The following is a 23,920-nucleotide window of genomic DNA, read 5'->3' on the forward strand; positions in this document are numbered from 1 at the left end:
TGAAAGAATACGCAAAGAGAAGGACATGCTCTGACATGTAAGTGAGTGATCTACTATCATCTCATATCTTCATCAGTTTACTGTTGGTTTTGCATTTGAGACCTAAACATTGAGCCAGACCTTCTTTTTGAAGCTACAAATGACGTTAATACATAGGGACATATGACATGCTCTGAAAAACACCTACAAAATCTGACCCAATACCTCTGACTTTGAAACTGGTGCTGACTCAGCACATATTTTAACATATTTTATCATGTTTTTTCCTGTTGACTTGGCAAGGCTACTTCTTTCTGCTTGGACAAAAAAGTACATGGTGTAGCTTTAAAAATAAAGCTTCTTAATGATTCTTAGTTTGCATTGTGGAGATTCTTTAAACTTTAAAATGTTTATTCACCCTTGGACATCTCATTTACAAGAATGGTTCTTTAAAGAACCACCTATTAGTTCTTCAGGGAACCAAAATGTGATTGTTTTCTGGTTGAAAACCCTTTTTGACACCTTTGGGTTTTTTTTATGGATTCAACTTTGACAGCCCTGTGATAAAGAAATAAATCTTTATATGAGCTGAATGTAATAATGTCACATATTTTACTTTCACTCATAACTTTTCAGGTGTGGCCTTTTTTTAAGCCTCATAGACCTGGCTTATAACTCACTCACTCACTCACTCACTCACTCACTCACTCACTCACTCACTCACTCACTCACTCACTCCCTCACTCACTCACTCACTCACTCACTCACTCGCATTTAGCAGGCTGAAGATTCTCCACAGGGGGACACTATTAGCACTGAAATAGCTTTCAATGCTTTGCATCAGTGATCTCATATGTCGTTGTTTATGGATCCTTCTCATCTCGGTCTGCAGACTATGAGCTTTTGTATTTTTAAGCAAACTCGATGTAACAGCAGAATATTACTGCTGCCACATCAACTCAGAGATTAAAAGACAGACTCACTCGCACATCTGTGCTCAGTGCTGCAACAGCGAAAATTGAGTTAGGATTAATGCACTGTTTTAGAGCAAACAAGATACGTAGAATAAATGAAGGGTCGTTGCTTCGAGACAACAATATTAGACTTAGACAGTGTCAAAGTTTCTGTGAATAAGGCAGTGTAAAGATGCTCTGTCATATCAGAAAAGGCAGTATTCTAGCAGGGAGCTTTGGAGCTGACTCTGCACTTCACATCCTCCACCATGACAAGCTAGTGCAACACAAACACCTGTCATGCCTCCTGATTTCACCGCTGCTGCCAGCACTTATTTTGATTCATGGAACATCAGGATGGTTGACAAGCCTTAGACAACAGGACCAAATAAAGACAAAGGTATAGCTGACTGTTTCTGACACGCTGGTCTGTATGAAGATTTGGAATAGGACATGCTAGAGTCTGAAGTTCTCAAATGTCTATATAAAGATATTAATGCAAAAGTATTTCAATATAATTAGTAGCATTTGAAGTGTCAAAACAGTGTCCAACAGTTCTGCTGGATAAGCCTATAGATGTGTACAAGACTGACAGATGAACATTGCTTGTCATGATCAGCATTTTTATTGTGTTTTATGTGACTTTCTTCCATTTGTCTTTTATATAGTTTGTTATCTGCAACAATCTGGCAACAAGTTTGCTAAATGGTCCTTGGTTTGGACGTACAGTTCTAGCAAGAAATCTTAGTGAGTGTACAGTCAACTGCTGAACGTTTGAACATCTCTAGTCAAATTACTTGTTTTGTTATGAAACTTAGTTAACATATCAGAGAACAAACTCAAAAACGGCATTTTCAGCATTATTTAGTGCATAATCTCTGTTTATTTGTATATAAAAAATATTACATGAATATAAAATGTTGCCCTGCGATGGACTGGTGACCTGTCCAGGGTGTATCCTGCCTTCCACCCAATGACAGCTGGGATAGGCTCCAGCACCCCACCCTGCGACCCTGAGGGAGAAGCAGTTTAGAAAATGTGTATGTGTATAAAATGTGTCATAACTTTTGCATAGGTTACTTTTTATATTTTATTTTTTTATATGTTAAACAAATAAATAGTAACTGTGCATTATAGTAAACAGCAAATGTGCAAAACCATCAGCTTTTCTGGCATTACTCTGAAAAGTCCTTTTATGCACCTATATTTTTACATTTTTTTTTTTTTTTTACATTTATTTTTGCATAATCATCCAAATTTTCACCCAATTTTGTTATGGCCAGTTCCTATCAGCAACCTAGGTCTCCCCCTATTACAAGCTGGAAGCCTGAAGGCTAGTATGTGCTTGCTCCAAGATATGTAAAGCAATTTTTCGAACTGCCACTGGACCACTCAACAGACTTAGAGGAGAAAGCTAACTGACAATTCTGTTACTTCAGCTACAGGGGAAGTGTTTGCACTAGGCAAAGGTAGATAGTTGCCTGAGGCCCCCAGGAGCCACTGAAAAAAGAAATTGTATGCTGATGTCAACTAACCTGTTCTAATCAGTATTCAAGGTGACTGCGTTAATGTGACAAATGATTCACACCGCTAATTCTTTCAACATTTTACCCTTCAAACCATCCAGAGTTCCACCCTGAAGCCCTGCTGATCTTACACTGTGGCTGCATCCACAAACTTTGGCAACTGCTGCAGTCCTCCCCATCCCTTCCCCCTGCTCCTCTCCTACCCTGGAAGAATACAGGAGGAAAAGCACAAATAAAACACAGAATATAAAGTACAGTTTGATTGTCCATGTTTGTCCATCCTCTCTGGATGCATGAAGTGATGTCACTTTAAAATCTGCAAGACTCCCTGGGTAGCGCACACTCATGTATCCTCCATTTGAAGCCACTTCATCAGGTGTTTGAAGTGGCTTATCTCATCTCCCTGTAGTATTCAGACAGCTGGTAAAATGACCTCATGAAATTGGTTTCCAGGTCACGGAGGAGAGGAGGAGGATCTGGAAACCTTTAGGGATTCTGGATGCAGCCATATGTTGTTATGACTCTGTGACATTAGCCCTGGTTTAAAAGCTTTTAAATGGTACTTTACATTGATGGCTTTCTTGATAAAATCAGTTATTTCTTTGCTTTTGCCGTGCCTTGAATTTATCAGCAAAGTGCATCGAGTCTGAAGTATCATTTACAACTGAAACACACCTCTGATGCTGTACTATCTGTACAGAAGGTGTTGATAATTGTGGAGGTGACTGTAATATATGGAGAAAATCTTCAAGTAAATCTTCTTTTAATGAAAATGTACCCAGACTGTCAACTGTTTCACAGGAAATGTTAACTGCAGTGCTGCTATCTGTACTAGACTCCTCACATCATCATCTCAGGCAAAATCAAAGAATCCATTTAGAAGACCTGTTCATGTATCTTATAAATATATCTGTGTAAAGAGTCACTTTTTTAGAATTTGTTTAGAACAAATAAACTTTAGAACAGAGTATAAGTGAGTACAGAAGCTGAGGGAAACCTGTGGTTAATGAAACCCTAAATCCTCCCCGGTCAGCTAAAAGACCCCTATGTTGCCAAACATCATGAGTGATGGAGGTAAAGAGAAGACCATCCAAACAAAGCAAGGCCAGTTATGCTCTCCTGGACTCTTGGCCACACAGCACTGTGGCCACTTGGGACACAGACACCTTTATTTTTAGAGGGAAACTCCACCAATTTTTCAAAATCGATACATAATTAAAAGGTTACAATGTAAAAAAAGTCATTCAGAGTGGTTTGGTGTGAAATACTCTATAGTTCTAGAGAAACTTACTCAGTCAAAATTGTTCACAGTGGTGATGATAGGAACCAGACATCCACCTCTAAAAGCTCCCTCACTGAAAGCTGCATACTTTGGCAGGCTGCAGTTTTAAACACACCTGATTCAGCTCATCATCTGAATTACAAGCCCTTCATGAATTGAATTCAGAGCGTCAAATGAGTGTGAATGCTAATATCTGCAGCACTTTTGTCTGGAAGGTCCCCAGTTTGACATTGCTAACCTAAAGCATATTTTAAGCAATTTATTTTAATATATTGATGGTGAAGAGATGCAGGCAGCTATTAGAGTTTTCTAAAGCACCACCACTGTAAAGACAATTGAACCATTTCACATCAAATCACTCTGAATGCTGTTTACATCTCAAGGACTGAATTATTCCGAAATTTAGAAAAATCAGAGGAAATCCCCTTTTAGAGTAAAATGTGACATTCAGCACCCCAATCTGTACACATTCTGAACATGACTTGACCTTGCTGATAAGCACCAGAGAAATGATCTGTTTGATGTTTCAGAAATATCTGTTTGATGGAAGCTCATCCTTACTTGTCCACCAAAGGCAGATCACACAAAGCAGCAACCTCAAGAGTGGCGAGATTGCTGTTTGAACAGCCCGGAGACTGCCTCACAAAGTCAACAGCTCATCTCTTCCCCCTGTTGAGCATCTTTTTGACAGCTTTGGCCCCTATGCTGTACCTGGAGTGATCGCATGGCTGCGTGCGCTTTTCTGGCTTCCCTTCCTTCCTTCTGGGCGCTGGACTCCTCCGCCTTTTAATATCGGTCCCTCAGCAGCTTAGTTGGCTGCAAAGGGGAGGCCGATTGACACTGGTGCTTTATTCTGCCTCACAAACAAGTGGTGTAATGGGCACTAAAGTGCTCTGATTGAACCAGAAATCATATTTCCTTTGATTGCCCTGAGAGACTTGAAGCAGTGCCACTGGCCCATGAATCACTTTGTGTCAGGCAGGCATGGTAGAATAGGCCCGGCCTTTTTCCAGCAGCGGATGCAGCCTGAACTACATGCATGGGGTTTGTTTGGGGTAAATGATCTCATGCCAACCTCTCCGCAAGCAATTGCTCTTCATTCTTTTTCTTTTCTTTCTCTCTTTGTCTCGCTCACTCTCTCTCAAGCTGTGCTTCTCTATGCTACAAGATTTAAACACTACTACAAAGTACTACATATATTTGTCTGTCATATGTGATGACACTGAATGACCATGCTGCTATTTTTGTGACCAGGAAAATCAAAATATGTGTTCAGCACACAGAACCCTGCAGCTGGTCCACACAGTTCATTGACTACGCTATATGGACAAAAGTATTGGGACACCTACAGGGGTTTTATGACATCCCATTCTAAACCCAGAGGCATTAATGTGGAGTTGGTCCCCCTTTGCAGCTGTAACACCTTCCACTCCTCTGGGAGTTTTTGCCATTCATCCAGAAGAGCATGTTGTGAGGTCAGACTCTGATGTTGGACGAGATGGTCTAGCTCATAATCTTCGTTCATCCCAAAGTTTTTTTTCCATGTTATTCTAGCTACTGCATTTGTAGATCTCCACAACTAAAGGTGGCTTTCCTGGCTTGCGACCACTTTTTATTGAAGGGTAGGACATTCCCAGACAGATATGTTGATTGTTACAGTCTTTCCCATTTATTTTCCAACTAGTGACTGTCTCCTCCTTTATAACATCTCTGCCTCTGTAAAGTACAGTGGCAAGGCCTACTTAGCTGGTGATATCCTTTTTGAAAGGTCAGAGTCATGAATCAGACTTGGCTGAAAGACTGTTATTAGCATTGACAGATGACACAGTAAAAAGGCCATCATTCTTATCACCAGATTATATCTTTATTTAAGGTTGTTTACTGTAATGGCTCATCAGAAGACATTGCTGAAATAAGGTGCCAATGACTACTGGTTGTTTTTAGAAGCAGTATGTGAGGAATATGCAAGCAGAAAATACTATTCCTAGTCCTATAAATCCTATACTCTTTAGTTTCAGACAGTTCTCAGTAGGTCTTCTCTGTTTCTTGCCACAACAACTATGCCTTAGACCTTCACACTGCTAGACAGCACTTTAGAAAGTGGTAGAATTAATAACCAGACAAACATTTCAGAGGCAACTCTGTCATCATCTCTGCTTTTTGCACTCTCCATATTCGCCGCTGAGACAGCAGCAGCAAAAATTTTGCCTTGATGATTTATTGCATGAGGGTTTCCAGGAAACAACAAGTTTGCATTAATATCAATCAAATAGTGACAATAATTGCCTCACTATCTGCCTGTGCAGTTCCAGCGAAAGTGCCTCACGCACAAGTTAGATGACAAGTTCAATTATCTGGAAGGTAAATGTACTCTTTCTGAAAAAAAGACCATCGCTACTTCAGCTGTATAAGAGGAAAAAATAGTCAAATGTTTACTAGAACTTTCAGGATCTGAACTTTTAGTGATAGCAAATATTCAAGAAGTCATTAAGATGAACTTTTGAGGTGGATTATAAACAGAACCGACTTTCAGAGCTTATTCCATTCTTAGTCTGCTAATGAGCTGCTAATTGTGCATTAATTGTTCGGATAATTCGGCACAATAGTAAATAGTTGATGTACAGAACTCAAGATGCAGAAAACAATGCTCCTTGCAGTCATTTACTGAATTACATTTTCAGATGGTCAGCTTTCCACCAACTATGACATGACAATGAGTGGCATGATGAGGAACAGAATGTGCTGGAATTTGTGTTTTATGACAGAATAAACAACAACAGAATAACAGAATGATTTTCTCTACTGGATTGACCTCAGCGCTCCACAGCACTTCAGCATGCTGAGCTGTATGCAGGTGAAAGTTGTGGAAGCTATCATAGTATTAGTCTAGCTCGAATTGTTTGCTGGTCCATCATGCAAAATAGGGAAAATGTGGTGTCAGAAAACAACAAGATGCAAAAGGAATACATAAGTGCATCTGGGGTAATATCATCATGAGTTATTTTCTCTGTAGCCAGTTGTTTTCTCCCCAGTGCCTTTTTATACGGATTTTGTAAGATTGAGGTCAGTATATGACTAAGCTATTTTGTGAAAACTGGAGTCATTGTCAATTAAAGGATAAAAAGAGATTCTTTTAAAAGTGTTATATTTTTTGTCAAAGGTGTGCAGCTCAAATAATTTATAGTACATCAATGACCTACAGTTAGTTTCTAAATTTTGTCTGGCAATGTGAAGCAGGCTAGAAGGTTTCAAAAAGTAGCACATAATTTCACATTTTTACGAGATTTAAATACAGATGCAAACAAAGTCATTATAATCTACCAGTCTGGAAAATGGTTGCAAAGCCTTTGCTAAAGCTCTGGGACTCCAGCAATCCACAGTAAGAGCCATTTTCCACAAAGGGAGAAAACTTGGAACAGTGGCTAAACCGGAGTAACTGGCTTACTAAAATTCACCAAGACCGCATCAATGACTTATTCAGGAGGTCACAAAAGAACCCAGATAAGCATTTAAAAAAACACAGGCCTCTCTTGCGTCAGTTACTGTCAATGTACACTATTCCACAGTAAAAAAAACACAGGGAAAACAGGCATTGATGGAAGAGTTGCAAGCTGCAAACCATTGTTGACCAAAAAAAAAAAAACTCACAAAAGCTCATCTCACATTGGCCAAAAAACATCTAGATGGCCTTCAAGACTTGTGACAACATTCTGTGGACTGACAAGTCAAAGGTGGAACTTTTCTGAAGACATGGGTTCCGTTATATCTACCATAAAACCACACTGCATTCCGCCATAAGAGCCATGTTATCAACTCTACTTACTCTATAGGTGCACTTTACAGACTGTAGTCCATCTGTTCCTCTGCATACTTTGTTAGCCCCATTTTACATTGTTCTTCAGAACAGGTACTATTTGGGTGGTGGATCATTCTCAGCACTGCAATAACACTGACGTGCTGGTACAAGTGGATCAGACACAGCAGTGCTTTTGGAGCTTTTAAACACTGTGTCCACTCACTGTCCACTCTATTAGATACACCTGCATTGATGGTCCTACCTGTAGATGTAAAGTCAGAGATGATAACTCATCTGCTGCTGCACAATTTGTGTTGGTCATCCTCTGGTCCTGTATAAATGAACAATTCTCAGTCCAGCAGTGACGCTGAGGTGTTTAAAAAACTCCAGCAGCACTTCTGTGTCTGATCCACTCAGACCAGTGAAACACACACCAACACAACTCCACCACATCAGTGTTACTGCAGTGCTGAGAATGATCCACTACCCAAATAGTACCTGCTCTGTGAGGGTCCATGGGGGTCCTGACCACTGAAGAACAGGGTGAAAGGGGGCTAATAAAGTAGAGAAACAGATGGACTACAGTCTGTAATTGTAGAACTACAAACTGCACCCATATAGTAAGTGGAGCTGATAAAATGGACAATGAGTGTAGAAACAAGGAGGTGGTCATAATGTTATGTCTGATCGGTGTATGTGTGTGTCTCTGATTGTTCTGTGATATTTCTGCCAGGGGTTGTCTCAGCTATATAACATGTATGATACTACACAACTACATATATACTATATACTGAACTGTAATTGGCTATATAAGGCTATCAGTAATCTATGTTTATGAAGAATTCGATGTATGACAGTGGTTTACTTCGGTTTGCATTTTACATCAACCATCCTCCACCCCTTGCCTTAACCCTCTGGAACCATTAAGGAAGGCCATCCAGTTCCCTTAAGCAAACAGACATGCCCCTTCACATTTCGTCCCTTGCATTCTACACTGTGTGCTTCTGGATGTAGCCTCAGGGATGAATGGATGGACGGATGGAAAGATGAAGGAATGGGTGTCAGACTGGGACTGGGCCCTGCCTCTTCCTCCTCTGCCCTGCATCACTCATTAGAGCCTGGCTTTGCCCTGCAGCGTATGCTCCAGTCAGCATGAAGCTGCCAGGGCTCCTGAGTGGACTGATAGAGTGAGAAAACATGGGGGAAGGGAGGAAGAGATGAAGGGGCAAAGCACTAGTGGTAAAAGTAGGCCGCTGATGTGCCACAATAGCCACCAAAATAGTCTCCCTGCAGTCAGTGCCACTTATTCATGTGCCTTGCTTGCATCATCTGTAGGGATATGTTGGGAGCCTTCCTGCTTTGACACACAGCACTGAGCAGACATACTCACTGCAAATGAACTTTTTTTAAGATTTAAAAACCAAATCATAACCAAAACCTCTGGCCAAATTACTATGGAAACAGAAAAATATCTTCTGTATTTCCTGTTTAACATATACTATATGTGCAAATGTAAACACCCCATTATAATTATTGAATAGTTACTTTGAGGTTTTACCCATTGCTGACACGGGTGTTAAATTACACACACAGAAACTGTATAATCTCCATAGAAAAGCACTGAGTGATCATACAACGTAACGCTCTGGAGCTCCAGCTCTCTGGAGTGAGGGAGCTCAATCTAATATCTTTGGGATGAGTGAGAGTGGCGTTTGTGATCAAGTCAAGTGGTCCTTATTGTCATTCCTCAATATAACTTGTATACATTGGAATGAAATGTCGTTCTTCAGACCTCATGGTGCAACACACAGGAGCAGATAAACAACAGTGTAGAATGAGTGCAGAATATACAGTAAATACACCAGACTATCAGTGCACATGATGCTAACTAGACAGGACAACAAAGCAATTTAATTATTTACATGAATGGGTATCATATATATCATGTTATCGCTCCCCCACTCATATGTTGCTTTGACACCCATATCTATCTACATACATACCTACATATCGACCTATATCGCTGTTGTCGGAGGAAAACCTTGTATCTCCAAAATGGTAACTTTACAAGAGAAGGAAAAAACACACTTTACTTTTAATGTAAGTCAGTGGAACCAGAATATTTTCGAAGTCATTTCGAGCCATTTCTTTTGTCCGTTATTCATCATGAAACTTACTAACAATGTAAAAGGTAACAGGCATTTTCAAATGATGTCAAAATCTGAAAAACATCAAAAATGGAGATATTAAGTTTCCCTCTGACAAGAGGGGATATATATATATATATATATATATATATATATATATATATATATATATACATACATACATACATACTATCTATCTATCTATCTATCTATCTATCTATCTATCTATCTATCTATCTATCTAATATTGTAACTGTAAGCTGTACAAATAAATTAGGGTCCCACAGTGGGTGTACATTAGATCCGGAACTATTCATCCAACATCAGTTGCAGACTTCACTAATGCTCAATCAAATCCTCACAGCAATGTTCCCACCCCTAATGTAAAACCTTTCCAGAGGCTGTTTTTGCATTACAAAGGGACAAAAATGCAAAGGGACAAAAAGACATACTGGATAAGCAGGTGCCTATAAATCTCTGCACACCTCTACACATTTTAATGCACAACTACTGTTTATTTGCTGAAATTAACATATTGGGGCAAAAAACAAACAAACAAAAAATGTTACGTCACATTTTATATTTTGTTTTATTTTTTCCAATAGGTTAACCTCAGTAAATTAATTTAAACTGCGCACATTTTGCAGAAAATGACACATTTCCGTATCTTCTCTGTAGTGCATGTCTTACTAATTCTCACTTAGAAAATCAACAGAATGTAATTTGACTGGGTGTGTTCAAACTTCTGCATATGGCTGGGTATCGACTCGATGATTTCACATGCCAAAATGTCTTTTTTAAAAGTGTGGACAGTGTATTCTCTGTTTTGCAGGCACTGCTGTTTAGCACTGTCAAGATCCATGATATAGTCATGCTGACTCCCACATTACAGAATATTCCACACGAACACAAGCATGTGCATTTCTTCATTATCCATCACGATCCGCTGGCAATAAATCATGACCTCCCTTAGGAACCTGCAGGCTATAAATCAGTATCAGATATTAATCACACAGCCCACAACTCATCAGGCCTGCAGGACGTCACATGTGTATTTCTGGCCTGCTAAAGTTTTGATTGGAGTCAAGTTTCAAAACTACAGGGCGACATCCTGTATAAATAAAAACAATGCGTGGCCATGCCATATTACCGCGTGAGAATGAGATCATGCCTTATTAATCTGTGGCCAAGGCTTAATTATCTTACTCCCACAATTAAGTTGTGGCCACACATTATTTTTACTTATGTGTGATATCACCAGCAGGGGTCTGAACTAAACTCGTTTGAAAAGCCAAGATTGAGCCTACACATACGGAACTCTACTGGTGACATCCTGTATAAATAAAAATAGCACGTGGCCATGCCTTAACGCGTGACCACGACTTAGTAAGACGTGGGAACAAGATCATTATTTTTATTTATACGGGATGTCACCAACAGGGCTCTGTAAAAAGACTGAATTGAAATGGCAAGATTGAGCTTACACATGTGGATCCCTGCTAGTGACACGCCATATAAATAAAAAATAACACGTGGCCACGCCCTATTCTCGCGTGGAAACAAAATTAAGTCGTAGCCACGCGTTATTTTTATTTATACGGGATGTTACCAGCGGGGGTCCGTATACACAGAATATGGCCCCTGTCTGTTTGTCCACAATAAAAAGAACAAAGAAAGCGTCTGAAGTATGACATTCAAGCCAAACTGCAGCGGCCGCGCGCGCACACTGCCCGGGTTATGAATGAATGAATGAGGCCGTACTCAGCGACACCGCCGGAGCAGACCAATAACGTTACCACACTTTTCTTTATAGGGAGTCATATTCACGCGGATCGGCTTAGCAGCGAGTCAGAAGCCTTGAGAAAGCGGTTTAACTCGGTATTCGTTGGATCAGACGTGGTTTAACAGTGAACGGCAGGGGAAAGTCTCCTGTGTGTATGTGTGTGGCTGTAGTTGCCACCTTCACTGCTCGCGCCTCAGCTCAGCCCAGTCCACCGCGAGGCGGAGGGAGGGAGAGAGAGGGAGAGAGAGAGAGACAGTCAAGGAGAGGGAGACACGGCGTTGAATTACAGCGGCCGCTGAAAAAGGAAGACGCACCGGCTGAGGGGAAAATGAACGCGAAATGGAAGCCGCGGTTGGGCTGAAACGCGTGTGAGCTTTTTTTTTCTTTATCTCGGGAAAACCCGCTTTGTGAATGCTCCAAACATGCCGGGCTGGAAGAAGAACATCCCCGCTTGTCTACAAGCCGACCAAGAAGGAGGTAGGGGAGCGCTTTTCCCATAATTTCCATCACGGTTCCTCCGTTCATACGGAGCGGTTCGGCTGGCTTTCCCTTCGCTTTGCCTGTTGGTGCGGTTAGGAGAGAAAGTTGTGTTCGTTATTCCAGCCGGTGTGTTTTTATATCCACACCGGTGTAGCGGCTGAGGCGGTGGAGGGAGGGTGAAGCGGTCGCTACAGTCTGCCTATTGTGTCAACTTTTTATCTGTTTTCAAACGTCTTGTATCCAGCTTCTCATTAGACTTTTCCGGTCCACCTTAAGTGCTGCTGCGGTTCCGTTCTGGCGCATGGGCTTTTAAGGTGGAACGGAAAACGTGAATAGGAAGTTCTTCCTCGTGTGTTTTTTCCCTCGCCGTGCACTTGTTCTTTCCTCGTCCTTCCACGTCTCAGACCTCAAATCGCCATCCTGATAGCCTGAGCTATCTTTCCTTCTCCCTCCCTCACCCACATGTCGCTAACCGGAGGGCTGGTAGTAGGTAGTAGCTGTGCTGTGTAGCTGCCGCTCCAAGCACGACCATGTTAGCAGACATGAATACCACATGCATACAGAGCATGCAGCCAGCGTTAAAAGTCCTCGGTCCTGGGTGCCTTTTCTGCAGCCCGTGGTCATGCTTTTCCAGACAGGCTTATCCGGGAGATGTGCAGCGTGAAGAACAGGCCATTCCCCTGTTCTTTAAAACTTGTATAATTCAGCATCGCCTCTGTCTGTCTGTCTGTCTGTCTGGGTCAAAACGCAAGCGGAGGAGCATTGGTCTTAGATGAATGGCTTATCCCGTACAACAGCGAACGCTTAGCCTGCTGCTGCTGCTCCGTGGCCGCAGGGCATGCCTTGCAGTTCTGCTACGGTCATCGTTATTTAACGCCAGTCCTACTTATAACGTTAGCTAACGCAGAATGCCCCCGTTTGCCGTTTACTGTCGCTGAATTGTGCACTAGCCGAGTCAGACCCACTGCCGCTCAGAAGCGAGGAAACCTAATCCTGCACAGCCATGCACGGCCAGCTCGGCCGTAGGAAGCTGGAGTGCGTGTGCAGGGTCGGAGTAGTAGTAAGTAACCTGCACCTGACCATAGACTCTACACACACTTCAAAAAATGCTTCTTCGTCTTTAGTTCTTTAGTGAAGGCGTGGTTCTCTTTAGAACCATGAGTTCCATTTCATGCTTGAATGGCTGTTTGCATGGTGAAATTGTTCTTCACACTGATGGAGAATGTGGTCTATATGGTTCTATATACAGTAGATCCTTTTTGAAGATGGCTGTATATACAAAATAGGTTCTTCTGTTGTTGCAAACCTGACATAGTAACAATAGCAGAACCGTTTTGGAGCTCTGTAGAACCATACACAACACATGCATCAATTTAAAGAAAAAAATTCATGGAACTCATAGGTCTAAATAGAAGCATTGCCTTTACAAAAGAACCCTTAAAGGTTGCTCTGTGATTACAAGCTTGACATTGTAACAATAGCAGAACCATTTTGGTTCTATATAGAACCATATACAACACGCTCATCAATCTGAAGAACCATTTTACCATGCAAAGAACCATTTAAGCATGAAATGGTTCTATGTGGAACTCATAGTTCTAAATAGAACCTCTGCCTTCACTAACGAACCCTTAAAGGACCTTCTCTTGTTAGAAGCTTGACACCATAACAATAGCATAAGCCTTTTTGGTGCTATGTAGAAATTTTTTCAAAAAGGTCTGTATAGAACCAAATGCAACAAATTCTCCATCATTCTAAAAAACTATTTTACTGTGCAAAGAACCATTTAAACATGCAATGGTTCTATATGGAATTTATGGTTCTAAATAGAACCATTGTCTTTACTAAAGAACCCTTAAAGGTTCTTCTGTCATTACAAGCTTTGATATTGTAGCCATAGCAGAATGCTTTTTGGTGTTATTTAGAAAAAAAATCAAAGGTTCTACATAGAACAATATGCAACATATTCACCATCAGTCTAAAAAACGATTTTACCATGCAAAGAACCATTTAAGCATGAAATATTTACATATGAAATTTATGGTTCTAAGTAGAAGCATTGCCTTTACTAAAGAACCCTTAAAGGTTCTCCTTTTGTTACAAGCTTAACATTGTAACAATAATGTGGGACTGTTGAACCATTTTCAAAAAGCTTCAGTAGAACCATATACAACACATTCTCCATCAGTCTGTAAAAACGGTGTTGAAATGGTTTTATATGGAATTTATGGTTCTAAATAGAACCATTGCTTTTTAAAAAAACCTTGAAGAACTGTCTTTTCTAAGTGTGTAGAATAGCCTGTTGCTGCTGTTTTTGTTGCCTGGAAATGAAGTGGGCAGTTTGAGCGTGCTATGAAGGACAAACATACATGTAAGCAGTGAATGGGGAAACTAATCTGGCTGGACATCACAAAACCATTGCCTTGCTGTCTAGATGTTCTAGGCATACTGGAAGGATTATCTCGCACCTAATTGGGAAAATAATCTGAGGGGAGTTATGACAGCTGCCATCTTCCGGCTTGTCAAGATGTTCTTTTTCTAGACCGAGTGGCTTTTTACTGTACTTAGATTTTCCTTAGTAAGTGAGCATTAATCATATGAGCATGCTGGTGTGATGGAGCAACACTAGAACTAGTCATCCAACAATAGTGCCTGACCTCGCTTATGCTGGCTGAGTGCAATCAGGTCCTCACAGCAATGTTCCTGCCTTTGTATTTTAGTGGCTGCTGTTTCCATATACATGTTTTATAATGCACCGGTTAGCACTGGCTGTTGTGAGGTTGACTCATACGTCTTTGGAATATGTGACATGCATGAGCATATGCATTTCTGCATTATCCATCACAATCAGATGGCTGTACATCACAAACTCCCATAGGTATTATTAGGCTGTAACCATTATCAGATATTAATCACAAAACCCCCCCCCCCCCCCCCCCTCCCCACCCCCATTTATCAGGCCTCACTTATTACACTTGACCACAGACTGTTGAGCGATCTGTGGTGGTGTTGCATGGAAATGACCAGGGCATTTTGAGAAACCCACGTCATTCCAAAACCTAGATTTTGTAGGCATATTGGAAGGATTATCTCGCACCTAATTGAGGAAATAATCTGAGGGCAATTATGACAGCAGCTCCCTTCTAGCTTGTCAATGCTCTTTTTCTGGAACATGAGTTGCCTAGGCTGCACATAGATTTTCATTAGCAAACGAATGTGAATTAGCATACAAATGGTAATCATATAAGCAATTGAATGTGAATTATTCACCATGTTCTCTAAATTTGGTCATATAGAGTCAGGCAGTGGGCCAGATGAATTGTGGTTTGCATAGATTCATTCTGTATTGATTCTGCAAGTTATGTGAGCCTCGGAAGTCCATAACTCACTATACCTCATCTGCTTTTCGGCACTGTGGATGACGAGTATATACAGATTCTATATAAAAAATATGCGATGCATGTGTCAGGGCGTGTGGAACCTTCATAACAGTTCAGATGGAGTCCCACATTTTGGTGTTTGTTCTGTGCTTTGTTTCTGTCAGGACTGTTATGTTCAGGCCTAGTTGTGGCCGATCAAGCTCATTATATCTACATTGTGCGTAATCAGGCCATTACAGTCTTATAAAGCATGTGCATCACGAATGAGCAGTCGCAACAGCTGATATCTCTTCATGACAACTCTAATATCATATATTTTAACACACAAATGGACTTCGTTAGGCTCTGTCTCAACGGAAGTATGACGTTTTTGACAGGAATGGAAACAGACAGGTGTCTGAGTGCGAATGCTGTGTCTGTGCAGGTGCAATGTTTTTGAGTGCTTTTGTTTCCGGACACGTTTTTGAAGTGTACACTGCAGGAATATTGTGTATAAAAGTGGCATTCTGATTAGGCCTAATCAGGAAGTGTATTTAGACAGACAGCGGATAATTAAGATGCCATTTTTATTTTTATTCATTTGAGTGTTAAATTTGTTGACACCATTAACAAATGCAGAGTGCTTCAGAAATCTGAGCTTTCTGTCTGTTGACTTTGAATGATGCAAGCATATGCTAAATTTCCCAAATTTGTCACAGCTACAAAAATAGATCAGCATCATGCAGTGCAGTCAAAGACATCGACAAAGAACCTGCATACATACAAAAGCACATGCTGTGATACAAGAAAATTAATCTCCAACAACCGGCTGACTAACTAGCAGAGTGAAACTGAGCATCACTGTGTTTTGGTGCCTAGAAAAAATCAGAAAGGTCAGGGCTAAAATAGGCCAGCCTAAACCTATTCTTCGATTAATTGATTTACCAAAAAAGTGCACCATTATCCACTATTTTCTTTGTATGTATCTGCTGACACTAGTGCTGATACATAAACTTTTATAAAATGTAGAAATTGGGACCCATTCCACCGGATTAGTGTTATAGAGAAATATAACATTTACTTTTGTCGGGTTACCAAAGCAGTAAAATGGGGGGAAAGTTCAGATATTTTAGCGCAGCAGTCCAGCATCATCTAATCATTCTGTTCTTCTAGATAACAATAAATACACGAGCAAATATCAGCTTGAAATGTTGGTAAAATCTAAACAAATATCTGCCGACATTGATGTGGTTCTAATATTATGCATCTTTAGCTCAAAGTATGAATGTGCATTCCGTATCATTTTGATGTTTGATTATCCGTAAGACTTCATGAGCGGATATCATTCAGGGATGCAGGCTTACTTTTTTAGATGACAGCACTGGTTCGGCGCAAAAATATTGCAGTTGGGGCTGTGTTCAGATAAGCTAGTGAGCTAATCAGGTTGGATGCTGATGGAGACTTGCTGTCTACAGTGGATGATGTGTGTACATGTTACTTGTCAGAAAAATATCTTATCTGCAGATGAGTTGGAGTAGTTAGACTAGTTCAGGGGTCGGCAACATGCACCTCTTTTGCTGCCCTGTTGTGGCTCCACAGCAGAAGTAGATTTTTTTTTTTGCTAAAAATTAAATAATCCTCCTTTGTAGTAAAATAAAGCTCTGTTGATAGTTCTAACACAGTTTTAACAATAAATAGTTTTAAATGCTGGAGTTAATGTAGAACTGCTATTTCACTCTTTAACCCAGAAGACTGCTGGTCACTATAGCAACACAGACAACGGCCTCACCTAGCTAGTAGCTAACGAAAAGGCAAAGAGAGAGGTTTAAGATGAACATTTGATAATCTGGAGATGAACGGACGTATTTGCGTTTATACGCACTGCAGCTGGTTTACTGATACATTTAATCTGCAACGAGATACTGCCAAACACTGTAGTCACAACTACATGCGGCAGTTACTGGTGAAGGAGAAACTTTAGGAGATTTTAGCCTTGTCTCATCAAAATCTCATCAAATGTTGAGGGAGATTTTACATAAAACTTCTCATGTAGTGGAAAAGTTTCCTGTCGATGATGCAAGAAAAGTGGCTATAACTGATCTGAAGCTTAAAGCAGAGCAAATTAAATCTGTTTATGTTACATTTGTTAGTCTATACTAGCACTTCAGCACATACTGAGACATATTTACGGGCTCGTAAATACAAACAAATTGCTGTGTTTAACTGAATCGTTTGCACGTATATTTTCTTCCTGTGATAAAACGCGATGAATGTCCAAGTAGTGATATTAGTATTCACGCTGGCAGCTCAAACTGTTAACTGAGCGCTTGACTACTTGTGCACATTCCAAAGCACACAAAACACACTACTTTAGCGTTTAATTAATTAACCTCAGAGTAGTGTTGCCATGGATGATGGGAAGAATTTTATAATTCAAATAGCTTTGTTCATGAATAATTTATAAACTTATCGTGGTAGCCACTGTATCTCTATTTTGTAACTGCTGCATTTTTCAGCTTGGCTTGGGGAAAGTGTTTAAGTCAATTCAGGCCCAAACCATCTGGGTCATAGGTGGAGAGGTGTGGTGAGGGGGAAGGAGTGTAATGGAATACATTAATAGTGTTGTTTTTGCAGGCCTGACCCGACTGTGTGTGTGTGCTGTAATGATGTTGTGGTTTCACGCTGAAACAGCATGGCGCCGTATGCGGTGGCTAATCCTGAGCACCGCTAGTGCCCAGCATGCCAGCCCTCCGATCTGCTGCACTGCATCCTGCCAGTGTGGCATGTAATTGGGTTTGAAGAGAAGTGGGGCAGGTGCTGAGAGGACCCACCTAACAAAGCAAGGATATTGCAGGAAGCTCAGGCCGCTGCTGAATATGTGTTGGATTTGCTTACTTTTTCAACCAGTTCAAGGTACGTTTGGATGAAAAAAATAAAATTATTTTTTTTTTGTTTTTTTTTGTCCTCAACCCAAACACTGCTAATCAGCCAACATATATTTTTTGCCTGATTCTTTTGCATTGGAGCTACAAGGGTAGTAAGATAATTTTATCTTTGTTATTACAGATGTCACGATACCACTTGAGGAGCCATGAGGATCAGCTGATATGAGACATTTTTGATGGAAACACTTAAAATGAGCATCTAAAAGTAATCTATAATGCTTCTCAAACACTCTTCTGCCCTGCAGAAAGAAATACATAACTAACATCACATCACTCAATGTAAGTGAGTAATATTTCAGGATAGATTTTTTTGTTTTATGGAATAGAATTAGATTTGTACTTTTTCCTTTTGATATCAGCAGCATTTTCTACCCATCAAATATCTTTAAAGGGTGCACTAACAAAATGAATCAAATTACCTTGGCACGGTCCCAAGGTTTGGTGGGAACCTAGTGTTTAACACCCAACAAGTGTTTCCCTGCATCAGGCTTGAACCCTGCTGTTCCACATATGGAACGAGCAACTTAACCACTGAATAAAACAGCCAGTTAAAAAAATACACACATGCACATCCTGAACTACTAGCTTGTAAAAATGTGATGACTTTTTTGTCTCACTCTCTGTGCTGTGTATGAAATGCATAGACTATATGGTAAAATGTAGGGAGCAACAGTGGCTGCTGGTACAAACCTGCATCACCATGGAGAGCTTTAAAAGGAATTAAATATATATTTATTTGTTTTTGTAGGCTTACAAAATTGTGTTTTGGTAGCCTGAGGTTAGATTTTCACTTATATAGCAATAAAGTTCTTGCAGCCCTTCTAGTCAGAGACACTGTATTTTAAAAATAGTTTATAGTTTCACATATTGACGTGATGATATCCAACTCTTTATCGAACATAACATTTTATGTCCATATTGCACAGCTATATTAATGGGGAAGACGGTTTAAATTAGATTTTTCATGTAAGTGTTCTTTTAAACTCTTGTCTGTCCCCTAAATGAACTGGTCAGCTAATGAAACTTTCTTGGTCAGCTAAGATTCTGTCAGTTTACTAATTTGTGTATTTTCTCATTTGTTTATTTTTAAAAGTGGGTTACGGTTAAAACTGTGGATGTTCTACAAATGGAAGTTTGCACCAAGTCTTTAGTGTCTGTGTGCGTTTGTGCTGTACTTTTTTACTGAACGTATTGTTCATCAGATTTGCAGCGAGTACTGAAGAGCCAGGAAGATGCAACTCTGCTTCAGAATATATAAAGAAAAGGTGGAACGTAAACTCTGCGAATAGCATCTTATTTAGAGTATATTTTTATGTTACATATTTTTATGTAGTTATGCATCACTTAACATTCCACATTATGCCTTTTGATTTTTTTTTTTTTACCACTGGAGTTTGAAAAGTTCTCATTAGACACTTAAAAATGGGTGTAAGGTAGTGATATTTAATGGTATCAGAATCATATCAATATCAGCAGATATTTGATTTAAAAATTAAATGTATGTTTAGTTCTGGCCGATTAGTTCAAGCTGATGTTAAGTGATGTAATAATTGAACTCTGAAAGAGTAGAATGTTTAGGAAACATCTGCTTTTATTCATTTTACTACATTTGTAACGCCACAGAAATTAATCTTACATTTCTCTGTAATGACGGTCCAGCTCATCTGGTCCCAAATTCTGGACTTTATAAGTCTTTACGTATCTGCATTGACAGACATGTACATGAAAAGTATTGGAAGTCAGCTTTGGCCAGCAATTCCCATATCAGTTCCTCCCTTATGTGAGGCCTTGTCATGCTAGATTGTAACCATCTATGCATTAAATAGTATAAAAATGATCTCACTAACATAAAATGACATGAAGAGTGATTAGTTGCCTTTTCATTGCCACTCTGGCCTTTCAGCAACTCAAGAAAATCTTCAAGGATAGCTGTTTGTTTGAGATTTTAGTGTTCTAGGATTTTAGACTTGAGATGGAGGAGGGACCAGAGCATATGGAGAAACGCTTCGTCGGTGGTTTGCTTTTACATTCAAAATTGCACCTTGAATAAACAAGCTATAAATGAAACTTAAGCGATTGAAGCGATTCATCAAAGCAACTGTAATATTAAGAGCTTTTTATATTTTAAGACTTTTCTGCTTTATTGGACAGCTGTCCTTGTTGCCTGACTGTGCCATTAGTGGAAGTCTAGTGTCCTCTTTCCCTCAGTTAACTTGTGGCCCTTTTCCACTGAATTATTTATTTGGGTTGCACCCGCTGAGTTTTTATATGAAGAGGCATGTTGGTGCTATGCGCACTGCCCACCGACAGCGTTTGACCTAATGCTGGTGGAGAAGATTCCTGCTAACGTCCCTGCATCTGAAGTGCACTGACAATGTTCACCTCATTGAACTCCGATGAGGGAGCGATGGTGCCAGGCCAAGCATACCCACTTCACACTGGCTAGTACCATTTGGCTAGTTTCGCTCAGTCTCTCGCTGTAGCCAAATAGAGCAATATGAACTATTATATAAGAAGAAACAAATAAAATGCATCATACATAATTTATGATAGGGAATTGAATAGCAAGTACTGGAAAATGCAACCACACTGAAGAATGTCATTTGTCTCCTGGTGGTGAGATTTTTACTAGGCAAAATCACATTTTAAGCATTCAAACAAGATTCTCTCCTTATCTCGCTATTGTTTTCATTTCAAACACATTTCTCCTGGCTCTGCTCTTGCCGTATCTGTGTGGATAGCCTGAAAAGAGGTGATTAAATGAGCAATGGAGTTTGCGTAGCACAGGGAGAATTACTGTATGTGTGTTGGTGGAATCTGAGCAGAAAAACTGTATTTATTTGTGTGCGTGCTACATCCTTTTGTCACTGCAGTGACACCAGTGTTGTACTAAGATGGCACATAAGAGGACTCCTTCCATCTCTTATTTCTAATGAAGGAGATTCTGATCATGCTTGGGAGCCGATGTAGAACACAAGTTTTAAAATGTTTGCATTTGTAATCGCATAACTCTGTTATTCATTTACCCTGAATCAATTATGCATTTTGATTTTCTACATCTCGACTTTGAAAGGTTGTCCCCACTGCGCACCTTTTCTAATTAAGCTAATGCAGTACCCCAAGGCATTGTTTACCAAAATTACGAGTACATTAGCGTTGAAACACCTTTTGTGAGAAATCTTTTCGGTGGGCTTCTGCATCTGTCAATGCCTTGACTTCCACTGAAAGGTCGCTTACTCAGGGTTGTGAAAATAACAGTGCTAAAAGTTCCCCAAAGGTTTCTGCAGCCTCAGCAATATGAGTATAATAGCCAATCGGATTTCTGCTTTGGCTGAAAGTGTAACGTGTCCAAGTCAAGTTTGTGAATGATTGCTTTCAGAAATGAAAAGAAATTGCCTTTTGTTGTGCCCCCCCACCCCCTACCCCCAGGTTTGCTATTTGCCTTGGATGTTGTTCATGTTTGCAGCAAGTACATACAAGTCTCTATCCACAAAGATAATACAGGGGAGCGTATTCTGTGCAGGGTGTATGCTGGGGGCAAGAAGTTTAGCGTGCTTTCAGCGTATGAACTTGTACATGTCATAGAAAAACTGGACAAGACCTTGGAGCTCAATCGAAATGTTGTTTTTCTGCTCCATCCACAGTCTTTAAGTGCTGTAATGGCCTTACACCATGTATTTACTGAGAGGTATTGCGATGGAAGTGCTCGGCCCAGTGGCTCTTTCTGTCTCTTTGGAGAGAGAGGTCATCGTGAGCATTACGGCCCATTTATCTTGCTGGTGCTGGTGTGTCTGAGTATAATGTCGGTGTCCTGAGCCTTTGGAGGCACTAATAACCTTGGAGAACCTGTTGACCAGAGTGCTGTGCCACTGGGCTGTCTTGCTGAACATGTTCCAACACTGGTCTGGACTAAGTTAGCTGACCTTTGCTCTTTTGAGGTCATGATGTGGTTTCTGATTGGTAGACTGCTAGCTTTGCTGACCTGGGCTATGGACTTTGGACCCATGACTTTGACAGCCTGCCTTTCACCTGTTAGGATCTGCTGAAATGGAGCAGTCAAAAGGCCTTGCAGCCTTGAAAGACTCAAGCTGGTACTGTCCTATAAAACTGAGCATCATGTTAATCCAATTTCAGCCTGGATGTTAAAATGGTCTCCAATAATAGCTTAACATATGATTCCTGCTTTCAAAAGTATGTTTGGAGGGAGAAAAAGAAATGAAAAGAACACCTTGGCAGCTGTTGAGCACTGGGGTGGATCTATTACGCTATCTTTTATAAAGTAACTGTGCTTTAACATCTGTCTGAACAGTTAGATATTTGTAAAAATGCTTTGTTGCAGAGGTTGTATTTACTTATATTCACTTCAAAAATCAAGTGAACAAACATTTGCATACAACTGTGTTGACATCTGAGAAATTCCTTGTACATCTTGTTTTTTTACGAAACAAAAAAAATTCTGATTCATAGGGGGAAAAAACTGCATTACCGTTTAGAGAGAAAATTAGTACCAGATAGAACCAATGTACAATAGTAATAATGTAGACGTTCTTTGAATGGTATTCCAAAGAACATTGACACAGTCCTCATTATCATCCACTATTGTAATGGTTCGCTCTATTAGCTCATTAGCTCCTGTGAAGTCGGCCTGTGTTACTCACTCAACATGAAAAGTACTGATTTCCCTCAGTTATATTTGAATAATAAAATGTTTTTACATTTTTTGCCTCCAGTGTTATCAGCCAAAAAGGACGCTAGCCATATGCTAATTTTGGCTGAATTCTGTTTTATTTTTTTTTTATTTTTATCATCACATTTTTCTTCCACGGTTCACTGGATTTCCATTCATTACCTCTTCTATATACTTGAGTGTCAAAATTATCTAAAATGCACATAATAATGCCTGAACCACATTTTCTCGTACCTTCTTTTATACTACAAATCCAAAGTGGGTGTGAACTAGGAATGAGTGCAAGTTCATGAAAGTGGAATATTTACAGATTGTGTACTAATCAGGAAGTGCTGACGTCAATAGCATATGCAGAATTCGATTCTGTATTTATGATATTGGACACAGAATTGGAATCAAACTGCTTAACTACTGAATCTTGACAAATGACTGAATTTTTTTTTATACACTGTAGTATTGAAGAATTTCAATATTCAGCTCTACTGTCAAGTAAGAAGCCTGGAAAGCTTAGCTTGAAGATACTGCCTAGAGAACAAGATCAGCTATACTAATTGTAACTCACTCTTCTGCCATGATTTATGATAAAAGGTCGAAGATTAATGATACAATTTCTCAGCATGCAACATGAGGGAAAGAGGACCTTTTTTAACTAATGAGCCACAGTAAGAGACTGCAGCACGATCAGCATGTGGAGAGCTGATATCACTGCCATGCTGAAGCTTTCTCTTTTCCACGTTAATTATGGCTGATAATTGTGACAGAGTACATCAGCGAGGACATCTAGCAATCAAGGGGAGAACCCCTTGCTGGAATACAGTTGTGTGCCTGCATAAACTGGGCCTGCTATGGAGGGCTAAATAAAACTAGCTCTAAAGCGAATGTGGTCTGATTGAGATAAATGCTTGTTTGTCATGTGCTGTAGCCAGAATCGCAGTGTATTTTTCCGGTGAATCGTCTTCAGGCGTTTTCAGATGAAACAATGC

General features: G+C 40.1%; 1 protein-coding gene across 1 annotated transcript in view; it reads left to right on the forward strand.

Moving 5' to 3' along the window:
• The first annotated feature begins 11,470 nt into the window (after positions 1–11,470).
• The window catches only part of grip1 (glutamate receptor interacting protein 1), a 391,803-nt gene continuing 379,353 nt past the window's right edge, over positions 11,471–23,920 (forward strand). The window contains exon 1 of the mRNA XM_037542052.1: positions 11,471–11,943. Within this exon, the coding sequence (XP_037397949.1) occupies positions 11,889–11,943 (55 nt within the window). The 5' untranslated portion in view covers positions 11,471–11,888. The remainder of the gene's footprint in view (positions 11,944–23,920) is intronic.

The sequence above is a fragment of the Pygocentrus nattereri genome, chromosome 1 (genome assembly GCF_015220715.1).
Source record: "Pygocentrus nattereri isolate fPygNat1 chromosome 1, fPygNat1.pri, whole genome shotgun sequence".
NCBI classification, from domain to species: Eukaryota; Metazoa; Chordata; class Actinopteri; order Characiformes; family Serrasalmidae; genus Pygocentrus; species Pygocentrus nattereri.